Source organism: Carlito syrichta, unplaced genomic scaffold, assembly GCF_000164805.1.
Source record: "Carlito syrichta isolate Samal-C Ts95f unplaced genomic scaffold, Tarsius_syrichta-2.0.1 Scaffold288181, whole genome shotgun sequence".
Classification (NCBI taxonomy): domain Eukaryota; kingdom Metazoa; phylum Chordata; class Mammalia; order Primates; family Tarsiidae; genus Carlito; species Carlito syrichta.
In genome coordinates this window covers 19,509-43,194 of record NW_007232277.1, presented here as the reverse complement: position 1 = coordinate 43,194, position 23,686 = coordinate 19,509, and the positions used below count along the sequence as shown (strand labels likewise).

At 42.7% G+C, this 23,686-nt stretch overlaps 1 protein-coding gene across 1 annotated transcript in view; it reads right to left on the bottom strand.

The window, feature by feature from the left end:
• Positions 1–3,239: 3,239 nt before the first annotated feature.
• Positions 3,240–23,686, bottom strand: part of LOC103255494 (E3 ubiquitin-protein ligase RNF213) — a gene marked incomplete at its 5' end in the record, with an annotated part of 39,826 nt that continues 19,379 nt past the window's right edge. Inside the window, 22 exons of the mRNA XM_021710145.1 lie at positions 3,240–3,523; positions 4,788–4,966; positions 5,058–5,147; positions 5,661–5,855; positions 6,402–6,479; positions 7,678–7,879; positions 8,132–8,312; positions 8,707–8,790; positions 9,159–9,291; positions 10,778–11,029; positions 11,993–12,084; positions 13,588–13,768; positions 14,388–14,544; positions 15,627–15,721; positions 18,077–18,111; positions 18,899–18,980; positions 19,349–19,591; positions 20,035–20,145; positions 20,949–21,071; positions 21,925–22,115; positions 22,398–22,611; positions 23,214–23,325. Of these exons, the coding sequence (XP_021565820.1) occupies positions 3,373–3,523; positions 4,788–4,966; positions 5,058–5,147; positions 5,661–5,855; positions 6,402–6,479; positions 7,678–7,879; positions 8,132–8,312; positions 8,707–8,790; positions 9,159–9,291; positions 10,778–11,029; positions 11,993–12,084; positions 13,588–13,768; positions 14,388–14,544; positions 15,627–15,721; positions 18,077–18,111; positions 18,899–18,980; positions 19,349–19,591; positions 20,035–20,145; positions 20,949–21,071; positions 21,925–22,115; positions 22,398–22,611; positions 23,214–23,325 (3,181 nt within the window). The remainder of the gene's footprint in view (positions 3,524–4,787; positions 4,967–5,057; positions 5,148–5,660; positions 5,856–6,401; positions 6,480–7,677; positions 7,880–8,131; positions 8,313–8,706; positions 8,791–9,158; positions 9,292–10,777; positions 11,030–11,992; positions 12,085–13,587; positions 13,769–14,387; positions 14,545–15,626; positions 15,722–18,076; positions 18,112–18,898; positions 18,981–19,348; positions 19,592–20,034; positions 20,146–20,948; positions 21,072–21,924; positions 22,116–22,397; positions 22,612–23,213; positions 23,326–23,686) is intronic.

The following is a 23,686-nucleotide window of genomic DNA, read 5'->3' as shown; positions in this document are numbered from 1 at the left end:
GGTAGAACACTTAGTAGTTGAGGTGAGAAGGGAAGTGTAGCAAATTTGAAGACGAGTGGAGCACCCAAGCAGTAGCAGCTTTCCGGAGCTGGTGAGGCCACTGCATGTGCTCCATCCAGCCTCCACCCCCATTTTCATTCTGCTCTTGCCAAGCTTGCTTTCCAAAATACCCCATCTCCTCAAACAGCTATCTCTAGAATACCCTACAGGGATGGTGAGGAAATATGAGTTTTGTCAGCATTTGCTCTCTTGGGGGAAAAAGCACTTTCCTCCTGCTTGTTTTTCCAACTGGAGATGGGATTCATAATGTTTGAGCAAAGTCTTAATTAATGGACGTGACAGGATTAGAAAAATGCAGAATGTAATATAAATGCTAATCATGACTTGGATTGATTGTTATTCAGCTCAAGGCCTCAGGTTTTCTCCTTCCACCTCCACAGTTGATGAGCAACCTTTCACTTTGTGCTTAGCATTTTAAATCAGATATTTTCCTTTGGCATGCTAGTGTGCATGTGTGTGGTGGGACTTGGTAGCTTCACCTATTTAGTTGGCCCTTTGAGCTGACATTTTCCAATGATTATCACTGAAAGTGTATTTCTAAGTTGGAATTGCCCAAACGTATAGTAATAACTGGAATAGCTTGTGGCTGTCTCAGTTAACAAATAATGAAATCTTATAACCATTAATTAAAGGTAAATAATTTGCATGCACAATAAGATCTTAAAGAAAAGATGATGAGTTGTGAAGATTTTCAGGTAAGTCACTATCAACGTAGGGGGGAAAAGCAAAAAGAACTGTGCAACCGGGAAATGTCCAGGGAAATGGATAAGATGGGAGAATAAATAGAGGGGTTGGGAGGGAAGATCGGGGTTGGTGATGAGACATCCGTGCCTTAAGCAGAAACTATGGAGTAAGAAGGTAAGTCTGGTGGCAGGGCAAAGTGAGTCTTTCTTTGTTGGCCACTGTGTCTCTTCTAGCTGTGGTTCTAGACCAGAGGCTTCTCTCCTGGAGAAGCCTTTCCTTTTTGAAAGAGAAAATGCAGTTTCCCTCTAAAGTGGTGTTTTTACTGCTCAAATGTAAGTGGACTACTGACAGGCGTACTACTTATCTCTCACTACCTTTACTTATGGGAAACTCCTCCCTATCCCACAGCCTGGCTCACTGACAAAGAGAAAGTTAGCTCTCTCTGAACACATTGTTAGCTGCAGCCCAGTGAAATCATTTAGGCAGGGCCTGGGGGACTCCATGCTGTGGGGTAAGCTTCAAGTGGTGCTAAACACCTCCACGGACCTGAAGTTCTGCTGCCATTTTGTCCAAAGGAAAAGTTTACCATCTTTCAGTCTAAACCAGAGTGTATGCTTTCTATCTTGAATGTTCCACTGCATGGACACTTCTGCAAGAACATTTCCACAAAAAAAACCAAAACCATTCCCAAAGCCTACTTGAAGTTTATAGTGTCATAAGTAGAAGCTCTGCCCTCAAAGAGGAGATTCTTTATCAGCAAAACTCAAGTTTATTAAAACAGGTATGACAAGTATAATAAAATTGACTGTTGCCTGTGCTAGGCCAGTATATTTCTGTACAAACAAGATAATGTTAGATATGACAGTTAAGTCTCTGGAACATAGAATACAAAATGAAGCATCTTAATTAAAAACCCTGCATAAAAGTGGAAAAAATTTCCCAGACCAAAGGAAAAGAAAAAAAGGGCTTCACAGCAAGAGACTGACAGCTGACTCCCACCTGCTATAAGGTGTGGCACAGTGAGAAATGTGGGTGTGAGCTGCCGCCTGATGGCCAGGGTGAGCTGCATCCCAATGCTGAGGTATCAAAGGAGCTCCAAGTCAAAGCTGAAGACTTAAACGAGTCATCCCGCCTCCCACATCCACTAACAGGCAGTCCAGGCTGCAGATGTCTGCGAGGAGTGGCTGCAGTCTCGAATGATAAATGATAAGGCAATCATACATTACTAACTGCAAATGGATACTGTATGAAACGAGGAACTCTCTGGGGCTGGGATCGCTGTATTCCTGTCATCAGACACTAGGAAGAGAATATCAAAGCCATGGCTATGGAACGTAGCTCCTCTGTACTTCTGGCCAGCGGTGCTCAAGGTGTGCATGACCCTGGCCTGGACACACATACTCCTTGGGCCCTATTCACTCCTTGGGCCCAATTTCAAGTTCCTTGAGTCATTGACTCATTTAGAATGTGCATTAAGGATGCTGCCTCTAACTTGTAAACAGGTGCTGTTCTGATCTTAGTGCAAATGGGTGTTGAGCCACCTAGGAACAGAAATTAGTCCAGAGAAGTCTAAGTATCAAAGTGGGTTTTGGAAAAAAAAAAAGAGAGAGAGAGACAACACTTACAATGAGAAAAGCAGCACAAAATCAGGATTACTTGACTATTTTCTTTTCCCCTTTTCAGAAACTGAATTGGTTTGGTACTCTGAGTCTTAGTTTTTGTACCTTGGTTGAGACCCAAAGAAAGGACTATATAGTCATATGCTCAGAGAAGCTAAGATCAGACTAAGACTACATGTTTAGTTTATTTGGCATAATGCTAGACAATAAAAAAACTCCCTACAGAACTGCGAAAATCATGCCTTTGATATAAGTTTACATTAATAAACTTTCATTTATAGCATCAGAATATTAGAATTGGAAGGACCTTTGGCCATTTATTCACTCTGTTATATACATGAGGAGACCAAGACCCCCAAAGTGTCCCTGACATCTTTACAATGAAGCTTTTGGCTCTTGCCCTTTGAAATTTGGCAGTGACTCATTATGGGAGTCTAGGTCAGATCTTGTTATTTTGGTCTTAAGGCACTCACAAAATGTCCTGATTTTTCTTATATTTGTGAGAAGACAAGAGTCTGGCACCTTTTCACAAGTACAGGATACATTAGGAAAAAAGCAACATTAATAACTGTTTTTTCCTCCCTCTAATGGTGTAGTAGTCTGAAGAACAGGGGACCTGGTGGCTGGGGAAGTGCCAGAAGATGGCAGGCTTTAAGTATAGACCACTATCGTATGTGAGGCAGAGAAGCTCCTTTTTTGTCTCTCCTGGAATGCAATCAGTGGTGGCTTCTTTCCAATTTCATGTACTCTCATGTCATCTCCTCATGAACAGCATTCATAACATGATGAGAAAGTTTTGGAATATATACACGGTTCAGAAACAGTTTAGCTTTCAAAAAACTGCCAGTTCATGTAGCATGTCTTGGTCTTGAATTTCGTGCAAAGCCAACAGCTTTCCTTCTGAACAACTCCAAACGGCAACAGTCCGTGATGGAATCCATGCCGTAGGTGATGGGAGAAGTGTCTTTTCTCCCATGTCTTACCAGAAGACAGTGCTGAGGAAATCACTCTATCTTGTTTGTCGATCCCGTTTCAGATCAGCAGCCATTTTCCACACAGATACACAACTGGAGAGCAGTATCTCTTCTGGGAACTGAGATTCCATCTCAGGAAGTTCACTCTCTTTCGTTTCCATGTAACTTACCAGCGTTTCTCTCAGGCTGAAAAACCAAGGAACAAGAGATAGCATTTAAGACAGCCTCCCATATAAAAAAAGGACCAATCACTTGTCACTTTTTCTAGTTGTCAATAGAATGAACCAAAGTGCTCATTAAGACCAGAAATACTAAAGGTCAGCATAGGGTCAACTATTGAGTTATCTTGAACTCGGACTAAAACCTGCATTCAAGGCTTCTGGTACCTAACTGCTGCTCTCTACCTGCAGCATACTAACAGCATAGAAGGGAGCAAACCTTGTGATGGCCCAGGCAGATGACTTTAGGCACTCTAGTAACATGAAGTTATTTATAGGGCTGTATTAAAAAACACAAAGCCTTGCCATCAAAAAAAAGTTTGTATTCTATTACATGTCTTATCTTTAAGATTATACATTCTCTAGGAAAGGGATCTTTTTCACCTACACTAAAGTCCAGGATAGTGAAGACTTGTTGAATAAGTTCAAAGACTATAAATGGATATGGGTATATGCTATATAGCATAATGGAAGAAATTGCAAATATGAAATGTATTGGTGAGGAAAACTAGAGTTTGATTATCGAAGAAAACAGTAAAGTTAAATCCCTACTTTGCACTACACAAAATGGTTAACAGAACGAATGAACAGTATAGAAATACAAAAGCCCAAAAAGAAAATGAGAGGATATTCTATATAACCCCAGAATAAGGAAGACTCTTATAGGTGTATTTTCCCTATAGAGACTTTATAGGAAAATTCTGTCAGATTTCACTTCATAAAATTAAAGACTAAGATCATCTCTAACACATAATATAAAACATAATCTCTGTTCTCTATAAAGAGCTCTTACAAATCATTAAGAAAGAGATATAGAGCCCAAAAGAGAGGATGATATACACATGGCTGATAAATATATGTTCAGTCTCACTAGTAAATCAAGAATTACAAGTGAAAAAGAGATGCCACTTTTTAAACATTAGATTGGCAAATATGTGAAAGATGGATAATAGCCAGCATTGAGTATTCTTATATACTCTTTATATATTGGTGTGGCTTGTTCTATCAAATTTAAAATGCACCTCTCTTGGATATAGTAAGCCTATTTATTAAAATGAGTATATATGACTTTTGTAATATTATTTTTAAAAACCATAGAGATGAAAACCATAAAAAGCAGGACACAGGACCCTGTGGTAAGAAAAGAAGGATTTTTATGTCTATGGACAATCACAGGAGAGACAGCAGAACACTTGGTATCTGCCCTGCCCAACAGCTGTGCACATCCATACCTCCAATTAGGGTTGAAACTCTCGTTGGTTTGGGGGCCCTTTAGTTTAAAGACCATCATTTCATGGAGCTCCAGCAGGAAAGCATCTAGGCCAATATGATTCAGGAAAGTGCTGAGAAGCTTAGCATTTTCTGGGCTGAGATCCTTTTTGTACCTTGAATCGATCTCCCTAAATGGCTCCTAAAATGAAGGAAGAACAAATGAAACATTGACACCTGCAAAGAGAGGGACACAGCCCACTCCATGTAGGGAGGGAAGGGGCCAGACTTACTTTTTTCAGTCGCAGCAGCAGTTCAGACTTGTGAGCAGACAGGAATTGCCACAGGGCAATGGTATGTTTTAACTGACATCTGTTTAAGGCCTGCAAGAGAAACAGAATTCCTGAGAAGCAGGCCAAGGTTCCACACCCTCACACCTACCATGCATTTAGAAATCTGAGTGCTACTCATGTAGGCATTTTTCTTTTCCTTTTTGCTCTGTACTAATTTGATTTCCCTCATTATGAAGGCTATCTCTGTTCTATCCTCTAATTCACCTGCCTTCTCGTATAATGTCTGACAGTCCCCTCTCTCCTGTAGCATCTCATCAGAGTTAATCAGCAGCATGCAGTTCATAGGTGCCTAATGTTGTCAGTCATATTTGTGGTATGCTGTATCTTGATTGATAGCATTTCAAGCACATATTTACCATCCACAGGGTTCTTTTTACATTGTGGACTGACTGAGTGAGGGGTTGTTTTTGCTTCCCCCTCCTTTTCAGGGAGCCTAAATTGGTACCCCCCAAATGGTGGGATTACTTCCTTAGTAGGAAACAGGGAGACTAAAGTGAGGGGTCGTGCTGATTTCCTTTGAGAGCGCCTTTGTGTGAGACCCACCTTTCGCACAGCAGTCATCTGATCGCCCATTCGCAGGATGTCTTGGATGTACACATTCAAGTACATGTTTGGATCCCCACCAGCTGTGCTCAGAAACCCCAGTGTGACTTCCACAATAGACAGCGCTTCACAGGCATCACTGAAGGACTGCAGCTGGCTGCTGATGGCACTGACGGCTGAGCTGGAGAGGGAGCTCTGGGAAATCAAAAGCAGGAGAGGTCTATGGGTTGGGCTTCTGTTTCTTACTACTTGGAAAAGAGCTTAGCTTTTTCACTGCCCAAGCCACGAGAGCAGGACAAACTCTAACACTTGGTGCTTACTGCATGCCAGGCAGTGTCCCAGGCATTTTATAGAAATAGATACAAGCTCAGTGAATCCTCAAACCACCTTGTGAGGGTATGGAGACACACAGACATGTACCTATCAGTATCAATACCAAGGGAACAGGAATTCATACGTTCCAGGGACCTCTTGCCTCAGCATGCATGGTCATGATATCATGATGAAGAAACTAACTCCACAAGATGTCAGTGTATTTACACTTAAGAAAAACTGCTGATTTGCTGTCTTGCTTGCCCTCTGCTAAGAGCACGGGGCTCTCAGGGGCACAATGGGTGCTTAGAGAGGCTGCTGAAACTCTGGCTCACAGCAAACACATGGAGTGAGGCTGCAGCAGTGCTAATAAGGACAGAAACACTCTGATAAGGCAAAAAGCACCATGCTAAGGATTATTGTGATCACCTGTGCCATTTTGTTCTTGATGTCCATAAAGAGATGCTCGTAGTTCCAGTCATGTCTATATACCAGAGTGGGGAGTCCCTGAAGAGAGAAAGAAACAAGTTTTTGGAATTTAAATCCATTGTGGATGTTTCCATCAGATGGCAAATATATCTTCTATCAGTAACTCGGCTGTAGTACCATGCTGCTCAGTGTCTCACCAGGCAAGGCATGCTGTTCTCTTGATGCCTCATGGCATCTACGTTTAACCCATAGTCCATGGAAACAGTAACACAACAGGGCCGAGCAGATACCATCATGTGGCCTTGTTCACCAGGAGAGGTACTGGGGGAAGCAGATATGTGAGGGTATCTCATTCATGTATTCATCCAACAACTACTAAGCATAGATCATGAACAAGACAGTCACTCTGCTAGATAATAGGGATCTCAGAATGAATTAAAAACAGCCTTGCTCAAACAATTCCCAGCTGAGTTGCAGGCAGTGAGGGGGAATAAATGTATATACATCAATGCAATGTATTTGATGGGAGCTGGCAGGGACAAGTGTAGCCCAGGTGAAAGAACATAGACTGGAAGGCTGCCACGTGGATCCAGCGGGTGAGGGCACAGTGTACAGCACAGGGGAGTGAGGTGAGTAACTGCAGACAGGGCTGGAAGGCTGGGGTGGGGCCAAGCCACAGGGCCTTCCTGCCTGGTAGAGGATGTCAGCTTTAACCCACATGCAGTGGGAATCCAGGCGAGGCTGTCCAATAGAGAGGGCAGCATCAACACCTGGTTATTAGGAATGTGGACTGAGGAAACTGGAAGCAGTGACCAGCTGGGAGCTGTGGTAGCTGTCTGACTTAAGGATGGGTGCTGTGAAGTATAGGACAGGCTGTGGTAGTCAGACCATGAGGACATGAGGACATGTAGAAGGCAAACCTGATGGCAGATGATATATGGAGGCTGAAGGAAGAGAGTAAATGGTGCCTGTGAGGTTGGTAGTGCCATTAACTAGGGTAGGAAAACCTAGACAATGAATCCATTAAGACTTGAACAGACCCTTGGGGGACTGAGAGTCTTGGGAGACTATGCTGCTGCGGAGAAGAGCTCAGGAGAACATCCAGCCCAGAGATACAGATGGGAGTGGTGGTCACAGAAGCTGTGGGTATGAAGGAGATGGTGCAGACCAGACAGCTGGGTGATGCACCCATGCTAGTCTCACTTGAAACACACTGAGGGTTACTTATTCACAACAGACACACCGACCAAACAATGGCAGCAAGGGTCAGTCTTACCTTGAGTGTCAGCCTGGGCTTGCCCTGGAGGAAGCGGCTGGTGATCTGCCGCTGGATCTTCTCCAGGTCGAACTCCTGCAAGGTTTCTCCACCTTGTTCAACCTGATATTGGCAGTTGGAGAGAATCAGTGGAGTCAGGTCCCGTTCCACTTCATAACTGATGACATGCAGATCAGTGACCTCAGAGGCATCCACAGAATAGCTGGAGTACATAAAGACAGAACACTCAGTGTCCAGGTATGTAGGGCCTAGGACTCTAGGTTACATGGAGCCAGTTTCTACTTGATGTGCTCATAGTCTGAGCAGATGAGAACACAAAAATATGGGGACACTTGTAAGGGTGGCTGAAGGAGCTTCTGTTAGGGGAGGAGCTGAAGCTTGTTTGCGTCTGCCCCAGTGGGCATAGGGACTCTGGGCTGAGTGGGCACTGCATATTGTTGGCTTATGCACACACCTGTTGTTTTCCTTGGAGAACTTCTCCACCGTGTAGACAATTTCATTGTGTAGGTTAATCAAGTAGCTGACTAGGGCAGTAGAACAGAGGCCCAGGCCCTGTCGACGTGGCAGGATGACCTCAAAATCAGTGTCCAGATCCAAATTGCTATTGCAATAGTCTTTAGGCAGCTTGATTTCACCTGTAAATGACAGAGTTATCCTTAAGCAGAGAGATGTTTAATGCCATGCTCCTTCTCACAGCATTCAGGTGCTGGGAGAAGGAGGCATGCAGAAGACATCTTGACACAGAGCTGGGAGCCAGAATCTAAGGTTCTGCCTCTGGTCTCTCTTACCTACTAACAAGTTTCAGATGCTCTCAACTCTATTTAAATTCCATATTTATGGGTTCAAGAGGACTGAGGGTTTATTTTTTTGGATATGTTATTTTACATATCCCAGACACTGCCATCAAAAGATGCATTGGCTCAACATTAACAAGGTGCTATGTGGTAACAGGGACACGCTGAAGGGAAAAGTTTTCAGAATGGGTTTTCCTGTGACGTTTAGTGTTACTAAGGGGAACAGAACACTTACCATTGGTTTCAAGAGATCTCCTCAGCTTGTTCCATGTGGACAGAAAGATAGTGATTCTGTTTTGAAATAACTGCCTCAGCCCTTCTGTTGAACAAAGCATTTATAAGAACCCCCATGATAGTAAGAACCCTGCCAAGATCAAACCAACAGAGTTACATGCTCTATATAGAGCTTGGCTTTGCGTTTCTGTGCAGTCACCAGCATGTGCAAAATGCTGTTTTAAGCACTAACCTGAGTTTGAGGAGCTAGAGAGGGAGGTGTTTTTCAGCAGCAGCAAAAGCCTCTAATGTGTTTCTAGGGTTCAGTACCCTTCACCTCATGCTAAAAGCTTAGGAGACAGAGTACCCATTAGCCCTGATCTTCCCTCCTCCCCATGCTGTGCCCTCACTGGAGCAATCCTTTTGAACCACCAAACACGGGATAGTCTTGATCTTATTAGAGAAGAGTCATACCTGAATTGTGACTGCTAATAAAACTTCTGATGGAGGTGTATTCAGCTTGTGAAATATTCTGGAATCGTTTCACTAGACTCCTCTGCAGGGCCAAAATCTCAGGCAAGAACTTCACCAGTCTCAGTTCTGCTTCCTGGAAGGCAAGACCAGCCAGTAACACTTTTTTATTTACCTGAAAAAATGTTACTGGAGATACAGACTTTGGGGCTGGCTGGGGGACTTTTATTTGTAGTTTAATCTGGCCAATGTGCCATTTTTATGACATACCATGGAGCCTGAAAATGGGAAGAGGGCCATCCCATTCTTTTAGCAAGTACCTATGGACAGTGCAATGTATTAGAAAGGGAAGATCAGAAGGCATAGCCCTGCCTTTACGGAGCCGACACATCCACTGTGTGTGCAAAGCCAATAAAAGAAACCTCCTTGAACCCATGTGGTTGGGTGTGGGAAGAAGCTGCTGGAAGCAAAGAGATCAAGAGCCTAGGCAGTGAAGGCTGACGTTATTCCTGGGTGTTGTTCCAAAGACCTAGAATCTGAGCATCTTCCACTTAATGAAACTGTACACCTTAGGGAGAGATCACAGTGTTAATATGAAGATCAACCGGGCTCAGTGGCTCAGCCAGTAATCCCACACCCTGGGAGGCTGAGGTGAGTGAATTGCCTAAGCCCGTGGGTTCGTGACCCGCCTGGGCAACTTGGTGAGACCTCATCTCTACAATAGATAAAAAAATTAGCTGGGTGTAGTAGTGCACGCCTGTAGTTCCAGCTGCTTGGAAGGCTGAGCTGGAAGGATCACTGGAGCCCAGCAGGTCGAGAGTGTGGTGGCCGGGAGCGGCCACTGCACTCCAGTCTGGACGACAGAGTGAGACTCCAACTCAAAAAAAAAAAATGAAGACCTTCCTAGTGTGAATTAATTTTTTTTAACTCACCAATAGAAATTTCTGAATCATTTTATTTCTTGCTAGACTGAAAACACTAGTCCACAGATGGAAATTATTAGAAAATCTATTGCAGAAAATGAAAGTTCAAATGGTCAAAAAGTTAGAAAGCATGTGTACTTGTAATTTTAACAGACGTGACCAGTGCCTCTTCCCGCTCCCCCACCTGCAACCCTACAACTGCCAACACACACTCACTCACTCCCATCTTCATCTATACCTCAGTGGTTTAGGAACAGGGGAGATGTTTTTGTTTGATTTTGGCTATGCATTCTTGACAAAAGTTTTTTCAGTCAACAGACACTTGTTGATGACCAACTGCTCCAGGCACTAGAAGACTAAGATGAACAGACTTGGCTGAGAAAGATTTGTGTTATTTTCTTTCTTGCTGAGTGATCGGGGAGGTCCTCTCCTGGCCTTCAAGTTCTTTACAGATTGCTGCTAATCCCAACTCATGTATTTCATTTGTGACATTATGCTTCAGGCTATCACACAATTTGATGTGCATGAAGAGATCTGAGTCTTCTCTACAGACATTCTATTCAAAATCCAAGTATTGAAGTAGTCAGTTAAGATGGTCTATCTTCAGGAATGATTATACCAAATAAGAGCTTGGGGCCTTCAGGACTAATGGGGATATCTGCACAGTAAAAGGGAGACGTCATGGTGAGTCAGACATACCTTCTGTAGGAACTGCCAGAGAACGGGCACTATTTCTTTGCCATTTTTCTGCTCCACAATGTGCTGGAGGTACTCAACTGTGATTCTCTTTTTGCAGCTCCAAATCTTAGAGCAGTGGACCTCACTTTTCTGGGGCAGGTGAGGCAGGAAGGTCACTGGATCACCATATATGATTTTGGCCACAGGGTTGGAGCTAATACGCTCATCTTGACTGATAAGATTCTCCAGAGTCAAAAGGGTTTTATCTAGATGCTAGATGAAGAAAATGAAACAGAAATCTGGAAGTGAGGTATTGCTACAGACAGACTGACCATCTAGTGACTTCACCGGTGGGCATCTGCATATTAAGGAGTCTGCCCTCCTCAGCTGAGCATGTCATCAGATACTCACTTTGATCTTTTATGTAATTTGAATGTTCCTAGCTTGTAGGTTTGTTTCCTCAAACAGAATGAGACCCGTATTTTATTCCCATCTTTTAGTTACTGACTTTTCCTGGTGGGCTTCGCTACTCTCAGTAACTATTCGTATCTACCAGAGGAATAATTAATCTATGATTTTCAATACATTTTTAGTGGGTGTATCTATGTGATAGTTTATGGCTCTACCTCTTGCTTCACGTTTTGCTATAAAAAGTAGTGGAGAGCTGGGCATGGTGGCTCAAGCCTGTAATCCCAGCATTTTGGAAGGCTGAGGTGAGAGGACTACCTGAGCCCATGGGGTCGAGACCAGTCTAGGCAACTTGGAGAGACCTTATCTCTACAATAAATCAAAAAATTAGCTGGGCATGGTAGCACACGCCTGTAGTTCCGGCTACTTGGAAGGCTGAGGTGGAAGGATCACCTGAGTCCAGCAGGTCAATGCTGGGGTGGCTGTGAGCGTGCCACTGCACTCCATCCTGGGCTACAGAGTGAGCCTCCAACTCAAAAAAAACAAAAAAACAAAAAAAAGGAATGGAGAGAAAACTATTGTTTATATTTTCTGGAGTTCCAGTAATTCCCCAGCCTGACTCATGACCAGCCACAGGAGGGAGGAACACTTGGGGACAACAGGAGGGTGGGGTGACTCTAGGTGAAAAGCATGGAAACTTGAGCACAGCTAAAGGCTTCTGCTGGTGCCTCTGTGAGGGACAATAGGTAAAGAATGCTCAGCAAACACCTAAGAACCCCCTCATACCTAGAAAAAGTAGCTAAGTAGTGGTTACCACTTAGCACTTACCTCCAGTTCGGGTAAAATAACAGTTGCAACATGTTTTTCCCAGTTGTTTCTCATTTCTTTGGTTGACAAATTTGCATCAAAATTAGAAAGTCCTATAAAATAACCCAAACGGTGTAGGTTACCCACGGAACAAAAAACATAGCAGCCTATACATAATAAGTACTAAATAACTGTTAATAGAAATGATGCTCCTTTGGGGTAATCTCTTTCTTAATTAATCTAAGTATTTAAAAATAGTTCCTGCTGCTACCACCAAACTAATGATCTTCGAGAAGATACTTAAATCTCTAAACATTCCTCTGCTCATGTCATCATAATCTTAAAACCATTCTGAATAAAACGACTGAAAAAACAGAACTTAAAAGCCCAGGGGCATAGTAAGGGTAGCCAGGCCACCATCAGGCTGTGTCAGCTGCTGCTGCCCGAACCTACAGGCAGAGACATGGCCCTATGGATCCAAACATGGATGCAGAGTGCTGCCTGAACCATCTGCAGGCTTCTAGGATGCTATCATTTTGTCAGTGTGGTATTGGGTCAGCTCACCTAGCTGAAATCACACCAGAATGAGAGCCTAAAGTAATATCAGATTTTGCTAAAAGAAAAATAAATACTGAATGCTGATTGCTGTCAAAGAGGCATCTGAAGTGGGAATATAGGTTTTCTTGTCATAGGGCAGAATTTTTTTATTGTTATTATTATTATTATATTTTTAAAAGCAGGATGTATTGAGAGAACAGAAAAGCTCTCAGAGAGGGTGGGGACCCGAGGGAGTTACTCTATTATTATTATTTTAAATAACATTGTCCTCACAATGGCAATTGGGAGTTTTGCAGATAAGCACAAAGAAAATTATTCTTAATTCTACCAGTCAGACATAACCATTTTACTAAATTGTCTTAAAGACCTTTTCTTTTTGTATGGATTTTTTTTTTACATCAGAAAATATAGTTTATTTAGAAATTAGAAAGAGAGAAGAGATTCACCTCCCCAAGGTAGGGAAGGGGGCCAAAGCTCTGTATGGATTTAAATTTTTAAAATAGAAACAAGCTTAGTGAATATAATATTTTACAGCACACCTTTTTTCATGTAACAGGTTAATATATTAGGAAAGCATATGACTAAGATCCCCTTAGGAAAGCAGAAGCTGTGATGGTGATTGAGTCACTGACACATTGTAGATAATATGCATTCCCAATATAGCAGGTGAATTACCTACAGGGCTGACCCCTACAGGAACTGAAAAGCCTACACACACACATACACACACACACACACACACACACACACACACACACACGCACGCACACAACATTGTACACACACGCGCGCGCACACACACACACACACAAACACACACACATAACATTGTATGCAGATGTTCCTGAATACTGCAGGGCTTAGCCAGACAGGAGGGTAAATGGAAAAAACAGAGCAGCTCCTTCCATCCTCTGGGCAAGCAGAGTGCTTCCTATTCCGCAACTGGAGTCGCCTGCCTTATAACATCGTTTTCTCTCACTCTGGAGTGCAGGCAGTGAGCCTGGCTTCTTTGCTGTGGGATCCCCTGCCTGGCCCAACCCTCGCCCATCTTTCCTTACTCTGGCTTAAGAGGTGCTGCTGCTCTTGGAGAAGTCTGGCCAGGATGAGGTGGACCACGTTGGTGGTGTCATCGGCACTCTTTGCCAGCATCTTGGTCAACTGCTCCAAGTCTCTCTGGATATGCTGCTGCAGAAACCATTTTGGATCCCTCACTGGAGGCTTAATGATGTTTCTCAGAGCCTGTGGGGACAATGAACCAAAAGGTTCAACAGGATCTTGTTTGTATATGGCATGGTGAGCCCAGTAGAGGCCATCCAGAATGAAAAACCAGCTGCGTGAGAAGGGGGTTTCTAAGATGAAGTCCATGGAGTTATCCAAGCATGATCCAAACAGCAGAGGCCAAAGAAGGCGGGCGAGCGGAACAGCTGCTGGCTCTTATGTTCTCAGAGGGAAATAAAGAATGTTCAAGCCCTGTGCTTTTTGTCATCTTGGTTAGTACTAACTTAGGGGAAATGCAGTATGCTGTCTTTCTTCCATAGAGCTACAATAAGGACATGGGCAAAATACTGACTATATTAACCTTTCCACTCCCAGGTGTGGACCCAAAGCTGAGTTGTTTAGTTAATGAAGACTTTATATAATCTGATGAATAGTTCCCCCATACCATCATGTGCCACAGTGGGAAAAAAATTAAGATATGTAAATTTTATATTACTTTGTAGATAAGTTATCAATGAGAGAGTCAAAATTCCACAGACTGAGGCTAGGACTCTTTAGATCAAAGGACTCACTGTGAAAAAGCAGTAACAGGTTCTTCCTATAGTAGCTAAATTCATAGTTTGGCAGCACCATTTTATACCTGTGGACTGTGGGCAGCTCCCAGAAGCATAGCCAAATGAGTGAGTAGCCGGATGAGAATGAAGACCACTGGGGACAGCCCTCGGTCAGACGCCACCACACTTTTATGTTGCGGGTCACCCAGCACATGGCCAGTCTGAGTTCTGTCTATGTTGTTGCTGGTAAGACAAGAGAAAACAGGGTGAAGACTGGAGCGGGTCATTTATTAGGTCTAGATTCTCAGGACTTGGAAACTAGGTTCAGAGTTGAGGAAGACACGGCAAAAATTCTTCTTATTCTACTAAGTTCAGACCATTTTCCTAGGAGTCTTTTTCATCACAGACTCACCTTTCTGGCTGACCAGCCCCCACAAAGCCTTAGTGTCAGGTGGCTGCATTATGTGGCAATTAGTGCTGATCCCTGGGCAGGGTGTTAGGATGGAGGACTGGATGTCTTTTCCACTGAAATCTTTGTGGAGAGAGCAACAGGCAGGCAAAGAACAGCTAGAGTTTGGGACAGTTGGTATCCCATGTTCTCATTTTCCCAAATAAAAAATGAGGATCCAAGATCTGACAAAGGATTTTGTATAACATCCAGACAGATGATGCAGTGTGATAGATACATCCAGTTGTAAAAATATTAGCGATCCTAGGACATTTTGATAATTTATGGACATAACAGTTGAGAATATTTTAAGCTATGGTTGTAGCAGAACAGTCAGGTCCTACTAACTGTCTGAAGGGAGCATTTATAACCATACCTGCCTCAGCATGGTATTGTGAGATCAGATTTTTCTCTGGATTCTGAAGTCTGGTATCTGATGAGATTAACTACTTCTCCCTCATACCCTCCCTCACCCCCAAAAAGCTAAGATAGTTAACAAGTGAGATGGCATCTGTTGAGACAGACAAATGCCTAGTTTTTGGTCCTGCAGACTTAGATGTCTCCCTGAATTAGGTCACCTGTTTATGTCAAGCATGTTTCTACAGGGGTGCACTCAAGACTCAAATGAACGCATCTGTATTGGTAAGTATTAATGTGTAGTCTGCTTTGTGTTTAAGGGCCCAGTGAGCCAACCACAAATCAGATATCTCACTGCTGCTGTGTGACTCCTGGGACTTAGGCATTGCTATCCAACATGACACAGGTCTAAATGTACTATAGTAAGTAGTACTATATTTAGTATCATTTTATCAGCTGGAATAAAAGTAGCCCAAACCCCATGGTTCACTACTTAGGAAGGAAGTACAATCTTACATACGTGATAACATGAAAGCCATTCTGAGGTCTGTGATCAATACCTCCAACTAGTGTACCACAGTCAACACAAGAGCTCAGCTCCATTGGCCTGCCACACTAGGATAAAGACAAATGGGACTTAAAATCAGTTTTGGAGCCAGTATCATTGTATGCCATTATGCAAATGAACACATCCTGACCACAGGAGGTAGTGAATGCCATTAGGATTGCTTATTCTTTTTTTTTTTTGAGTCAGGGTCTCACTCTGTTGCCCAGGCTCGAGTGCGGTGGCATGATTATGATGATCACATGGCAGCCTCAACCTCCTGAGCTCAGGAGATCCTTCCAATTCAGCATCCCAAGCAGCTGGAACTACAGAAACGTGCCACCATGCCTGGCTAATTTTTGTATTTTTTGCAGAGATGAAGTTTCACTATGTTGCCCAGGCTAGTCTTGAACTCCTGGGCTCAAGCAATCCTCCTCCATTGGTCTCTCAAAGTGCTGGGATTACAGGCATGAGCTACTGTGCCTGGCCCAGGATTGCTTATTCTAACGTGCGTTTATTTCAGGTGAGATGGAGGAGCCATGGGGGACAGGGTAGCTATCAATGCAAATTATGTTGTACATGGGCAAATTTGGATTTTATTTTAAAAAAAAAAAAAAACAGACAAGATAGCTTAAGTTTTATTCCCAGAGTGACACTTTATAGACAAATATATAAAATTCAACCTTCTCATATTCATCACTTTTTTCCATTCCTCCATCTATCACGCTAGTCTCTAAAGCTTCATGATCTAATACCAGGAATACTGTAATAGCTTCCAAACTGACATCTTTACATCCATGTAGGCTTTTTTACTTAAAAAAAATTCACAGCCGGGCTCAGTGGCTCAGCCTGTAATCCCACGCCTTTGGGAGGCTGAGGTGAGTGGATTGCCTGAGCCCGCGGGTTCAAGACCCGCCTGGGCAGCAAGACCTCATCTCTACAATAAATAAAAATATCAGCCGGGCATGGTAGCGCATGCCTGTAATTCCGGCTACTCAAAAGGCTGAGGCAAAAGGATCGCCGGAGCCCTGCAGGTGGAGGCTGCGGTGGCCGGGAGCGGCCACTGCACTCTAGTCTGGGCGACCAAGTGAGACTCCAACTCAAAAAAAAAAAAAAAAAAAAAAAAATTCATCCCTATGATCTACTACTTCCAAAGGCTCGTTTTTCAAAATCACATAGTATGCTATATATACGGAGAATCGCAGCCTGTAACAGACCAAACCAGTCACAGAATTTCAGCGCAAAGAGCAACCTTGGATAGACTCTATTTTGATCTCATTTTGTGGATAAGTAGGGAGTGAATCTCAGAAAGATGAAATGCGTACATATCAGTGTTTTTCCTTCCATGTCTCTTAATCAGATATATGTCAGCTCAATCCACTAGCCTTTTGCTCAGCAAGCACAGATATACTGAAGGGTCCTGGGCTAGATGCTTGGGAATTCAGTGATGAATAATAAATAGCTCTTTCCCCCATGGTTTATAATCTACAAGTCTCTTTTTCCTATCCTTTGATGTCTAGACCATACCTCCTCTCTTGGCTAACAATCTAGTCTAGGATTCAGTCAACACTTTGCCATTCTACAGAGACAAGTGTCATCGGTCCTGTGCTGCAGTGGCTAGAGAGGATGGCTAGCTGCAGTTCCCAACCAGTAGCAATTCTGTTTCCCCGGGGACCTTTGGCAATGTCTGGAGACAATTTTAGTTGTCTCGCTGGAAGCAAGGGGGTGCTCCTGGCATTCAGTGTTGAGGTCATCTATGCTGGTAAATATCTTACAATGTACGTATGGGACAAGCCTCACACTAAAGAATTATGCCCACAGTGCTGAGGTTGAGAAACCCTGAGCTAGAAACCCTTAGCACCCTTTAGCTGCTTAGTTGGAGCCCCTTGAACAGCCTCAAAATGAGCCTGGGCTCTCCTGAGAAAGCCAAGAGCCTCATTCTCTTACTCCTCCATGACCCCTCTCATCAGACCTAGAAGAAAGCCTTGCGCCCACTCCTCAAGCTCTATCTTAAACACATTCGTGACTGGCAAATTTTTCACTTTCCTAATACTGAGAGCGGGTAAAAAAACAAACAAACAAACAAACAAACAAAAAAGTGAAGCTTTTTGCCACAAACTTCTTGTTAAGTACAAGTGAAATGGTCTTTTCTAAATTGTCACCTTTTTCACAATACAGCTGAAAGTTGCAGACATATCCAGTATTTGCCTCAGATACCACTCTGACTAGCATTCCGTATTTTGTATTTTTATTTGGATTATAAACTCGAACAGCCAGTCTTCCACAAGGAGCTAAATTCATGGCAGCAGCAACCAGGAACAGAATTTGGAATGACGTAAATTCACATCAGTGACAACCAGGAACAGAATTTGGAATGATGTAAATTCACATCAATGGTTGCAAATGAGTTAAATACCAAGACTCACCTCTCCTACAGAGCAGGGATGGCCGTTGGGACAAGCTGTTAAAAGAACAACAGGACACACGTTGGTTAGTGAGGTTTCACCAAATGACCTGTATTGAAAAGGGGAAGCTAACTATTTTCTGGCCCTGACCAAAGAATGACAGTAGATATCCAAAGTGCCTTATCAGATATCCTGAGCTACTATGTTAGTTGTCTGACATATGCCTGGAGCTCAATAAATGTATGCTGTTTGTGAAAAATATCTGAATTTAATTTTATAAAGCAAAGAGAAGTTAGATTACAGGTTCATACCAGGGATTACTTTTGGAGGCAAAATGGATAATATTCTAAATTTTTCTATTGTCTTTGATTTTTTTTGGTGTGCGCCATGAGCATGTTTTATAAACTATAAAAACTAGTTTTAAAAGATTATTTATTAAGGCAAGAGCAAAATTTACATAAAATGTCATGGGTTATGTTATTCTGTCTCCTCTACTTTGAAAGAGCTATCTTTGGGTCAAAAACTTTGTTGTATTGTGACTGGCCTTTGAATGAGTCTCTGATGTGCTTCCTAGTCCCCCCTTCTCCCAAAATGGCATATTCTAGGGAGCAGTGGTGCATCCCAAAGGGTCCTTTCCACATGACTAAGAAATGAAAGGATTTGGATCATCTGGTCAGCAGAGTGTCAGTGCCTTCAAGCCACTCCTATTTGCAGAGGTGCCACAGGCAGAAAGCAGGGGATTCTGGACCCTGAGGCATAGACCATGTGGACCCCAAGCCTAACCCAACACCTCATGGTAGTTGGATGCTGAAGTGTGTGATTCCATCAGACAGCAACACTTACTGTACCACTGGAGGCCTTCCAGACCCTGCCATCTCCTAGCTTGAGCCAGCAAGTCTTCAGGCATAGCTGGAAGAAAAGCATTCTGGAAAACAAAAACAAAAACAAGAAAGCAGAGACAGCACTATGTCAGTGAGCATATCGATGGGTTGCTGTTGTTCAGCAAGCAGTCTAGAGTAAGAAAGTAAACTTTTTGTCTTCTTTCTGCTTGACTTCAAAAGCTACCTATGAACAAAATATAACAGCTTTCTGTAAAATAACAAAGGACAAGGCAAGTTTTTCACTATCATGGGGTGGGGGGAGCTAAATAATCAACTGAGATGAAGAGGCAGACAGAGAATTTAGAAAATAAGGAGGTTCAAGAGTTCCCAAGGCTGCAGCTCGGTCTCCCAAGTGACAAGTTCTTGGGAGGTGTTACTGTTGAGGGTCAATGGGATCAAAACCCAGTCTTACCGCCATGTTGGCTGGGGAGAAGGCCATGTTCTTTAGGGGTTCCAAGATTCTGTTCTGTCCACATAGAAGGACGACTGCAGCATGAATGGCCATTTCTGTCACTGTTCCCTCAAGGCTGCTGTCATTGGTGCCTGTTGTCAGCAATGGCAGAGTATTGGCCACGAGGGCTGTTGCAAAATGTCTGATACCAGGAGGGGAAAGGATCTTGCATTCTTCAATGAACTTGTTCATAGCCTCACATTGCTGACAGGGAAAAAATGTTTTTAACATTAAGACATATCAAAGAAGAACATTATGTGAATTCGAAGGTTTGCTCTTAATTAGACATACTTCTTGATACCAAATACACATCAAAATCAAGGTAAACGTGGTTAAATTATCTCCATTTGAAGGGAAATTCTTCAGAAAAGAGAATTTGCATAGAAAAACACAGCCACCACCTATCTAAGCACTAATTTTGATATTCTATTTTGATAAGTACTTTCTTATGTTCCTGACTTTGGTTTTCATTGTAATTCTATAAGCTTTGGGTTAAACAGAAAATAGTTCTTCCATATAACAAAGTTGGAAACTTCTATCATAGATAAAAAGTTAGGCATGATTTGTGTTTATGACTTGTATTCCACTTAGTAAAGTCCCTCCAAATAACAAGACTATGAACACAAGCCCTGAATGTTGCCACTTACCTCTGGTGTAGGGTGGAGGTTTGCATTATGGGATCTGTACAAAACAGCCACCTCTCTAAAAAGTGCTAAGAGTAAGTGGACTACCTGTTGCGTTTTGGGGTTCTTGCAGGCCTGCAAAAGCAAGGATATAAATTGAGAATTTAAGAGTTATACAGATCTATGTAAGGGCCAGAGCCCCGTGCAGCTTGCATGTGAATATGGGATGTGCATTGGGGGGTGACAGAGCCTTTCCTGGGCCCTGGACACCTGGATCCTCATGGGCAACAATTCTTGGGCTACAAGGTTCACAAAATATTCTCAGATTATACTCAGTGATTTCTGTTACTTCTGACTCCTTCACTGCTCTTAGAAACTTTTCCTGAGCAGAGAGATAGGACTTTCTGTTTCCTTTTTTCCTGGCACAACACCAGGGTAAACAGGAACTCAAAAAGGAAGCGAGACCAGATCAATTTAAAGGCTAGATTCTAAAAACCCTGTGTCTTTATTAAAATGAACACACACAAGCATATATATGAATGAATTATGAATGTATATAGATATGAATTTTGCTAGTTGTGTCAGCATCTTTCATATGAGAGTAGTCCTGGAGGAAATGATTTTTTTTAGCAGAGTCATGAAGTAATGGATATAAATGAATCAAAAAGAAGCTGCTGATGGCCTTGGCAGGTCAGCAAGATACAGCACATCTGTCAACACCACTCAACCGTTATAGCTATCCTGTTCCAGCTACTGGTTCAATGTACACTGGCCAGGTGCACCACAGAGGCTGTGGGCATGTGACTTTCAACATAGTATGTCACTCGATGGGGCTATTTCAGTGGTCCACCAGCCAGCATCACTTGACATAAACCAAGGAAGACACAGGCCCTGAGGGGTGCCATTTGGTACTAGAGAGAAGCCATGACCCATCCTACCTTCAGAGCAGTCTCAATACCCAAGGGCTTGCATTCGAGGACGGCTTTGGCTGTGGCATCACGAAGAGCCTTGTATTCACTGCCGTATACCAGGTAGCGATCCATCTGGCCTGGATGATCCTTCTGCAGCCCCAGGAATAAAGGGGTTAATCATGGTGTGAATGGTGGGAGAAATGTTTTCGCAAAGAACCATTTCAATAGCTAAAGGAGCCAGGTAATCATTAGAGGTTTAAAGGCAGCTGAACTGAGATGCCCTGATCTGGCCCAAGGCATGACAGTACAGTGGTGCCTTTGGGAAGAAATTCCTCCATGGTAGAGGAATGGGTATAAGTGCATGAAGGTGCGGGTATAAGTGCATGAAAAGCCAGCAGAGGTGGCAGTGCTAACCTAGGGACTGCTTGCCAAAGGCCAGGTGACTTAAATTCTGTCAACTCTAAACCTAGTTGGTAGCAAACAAGATGTCAGGGTTTTAAACATTTTTGTAACCCCAGGACAATAAGAATTTGTTAATTTCTGAGCATCTGGAAAGGACCACTGAGAGGCCCTGAAGCTAAACATATGCAATTCTTCTGTCCCTACTTCTCATTCTCTCCATCTCTGCCTACCAGAGGTAAAAAGGACATATCCTGCAAGTGGAATAATTTTATTTTGCTGAAAGCAAAGGCCCCGGTAACATTCTTTTATTTTCCTTATTTCAATTTGCTAAGAAGTGATGCCTAAATAAACTTTGCAGGTAGATTACAAACCAGAAATATGCATGTGTGCACACTTATCTTTGCCCTATGGCAGCTGATCTAAATGTAATCATAAACTGGGTCAAATTGGTTGAAAGAGAGACAAGGCACCAGACAGATGCATGCATGTTTCCTTCCTGGTGCCGGAGAAGGTAAGAGCAAGTAGGGCAGAAGGCAGGAGCAACAGCCCCAGGCCCGGGGCTCCGCCAGCACACCAGTTCCACCGGGCACCTGTTTCTCACCTGCTGCGCAACAACGTCCTTGGGAAATACCCACTGGTATGGATGGCCTGGTCTGGAGAGGCTCTGCACGAATTCTATCCCTCGCTGGCTTGTGAGCTTCCTCACCAGGTACACTCTATACCAGTCGTTCCTGACTCGGGTACAGAAGTGCTCAACTTGTCGCAGGTAGCGTTGTTTTTCTTCAGCCATCTCTGAGAGTCCAACAAGAAGCTGGGTGAGCAACTGACGACTTAGGAGATTTACTGTAGGACACAAAGCTAGTCAAAGGGCATGGGGCCTACTCTTTAGGAATTCACAGTAAAAACACATCCAGGAGAGAGGACCTAGTAAGGACAGTACTGTTCTAAGGACCAGTTTCCCATACTTCCTCAATTCCTAAATAATGGGGTCTCTGAATCCAAAGTAAAGAAAGATGTGTGCAGTGGGTGGCACACTGGACTTCTAGTGACCAAAGAAAGGTAGAGAAGACTTGCCTGGGCCTCCCTGAGGCTCTGAGAGGAAATCAGAAGCCCTGTCAAGGCAGAGGCGGATCCGGGCCACCTCTTGCAAGTATTCAACTGAAGCCTCATTGGTAGGTGCTTGGCCATGTCTTACTGGGGAATACATCTTGAGGAAACGGCCTTCCTCTCTTAAGTAGTTCAGCTTATCATTTCTGGAGCAAGCACTAGTCTTCTCGTGTATTGAATCCTAAGGAACAAAGAACAAGAAAGAAAAGAAACAAAGGAAAAGATATTATTATTTTTAATATGCAAGTTTCCAACCTTCTGAAATTGCCACAGTGGGACTCTGTGGAGAATGAAGGAAGGATAAAGAATATTCTAGGTTTTGGTGTACATTTTTTGAATCAGGGAAAACTAACATGCCTTGTTATTTTAGGAGAAAGGAGGGAAGAAGTGCACCTATTAGGAAAAAAAGTGTTATATAATCTAATTTCTTCCATCTACATTATAAAAATCTTAGATATAAAAATATGAAGATAATAAAAATAAAAGGCATTCATAGTGTCACCACTGATGATAACCCATTAACTTTGGTGGCATGTTCTTCTAGGCTGCTCTTTTTTTTTTTTTTTGCATGTAATGTGCACATAAATGCCAATGTATACAGTGGCTGAGGACAGAAGCAATGTCTCTGAAACCTTTCTATTTTCCTGCATGGAACCAGGGAATCTGTTAACTGTACTGACTAAAATTATATTCTGTAAATTTTCAGAGATTTTTTTTCATTGCATAAACCATGTGGTTCAGAGAGTCTGCAGAAGAAGGGCAAAGAAATGAGAATAAGCTCACCTCCAGGCAGTTGATAAAGAGCATATACAGTTCCGTTTTATCTTCAATTATGAACGCTTTCTTTTTTAATGTGGACAAGTAGTCCTGGATATAATCTTTCACTTCATGGAAGCTGTGGAAAGAGCAATATTATTTCTGCTTATCTTAGATCTAGAGACTTGTCTTATGGAAAAAAAAGCATGTGTCTATCAGTCATCTATCCATTTCTTTATCTGAGTGTGTGCCTATGTGTAGAAATACATACATATATATATAGTTTGTAACATAATTTTACTGAAAATATTTTAGCACAATACTCAAGGAATATAGTCTTTAAAAATATTGAGATCCCAAAGAGCTTTTCTTTATATGGATCATATCTATCAATATTTATGATATAAGAAATTACTAGAAATTAGAAAGTAAAAAATAAAAAATAGTTACCAATTCATTTAAAATAATGAAACTGTTACGTTTTTTTTTTTTTTTTTTTG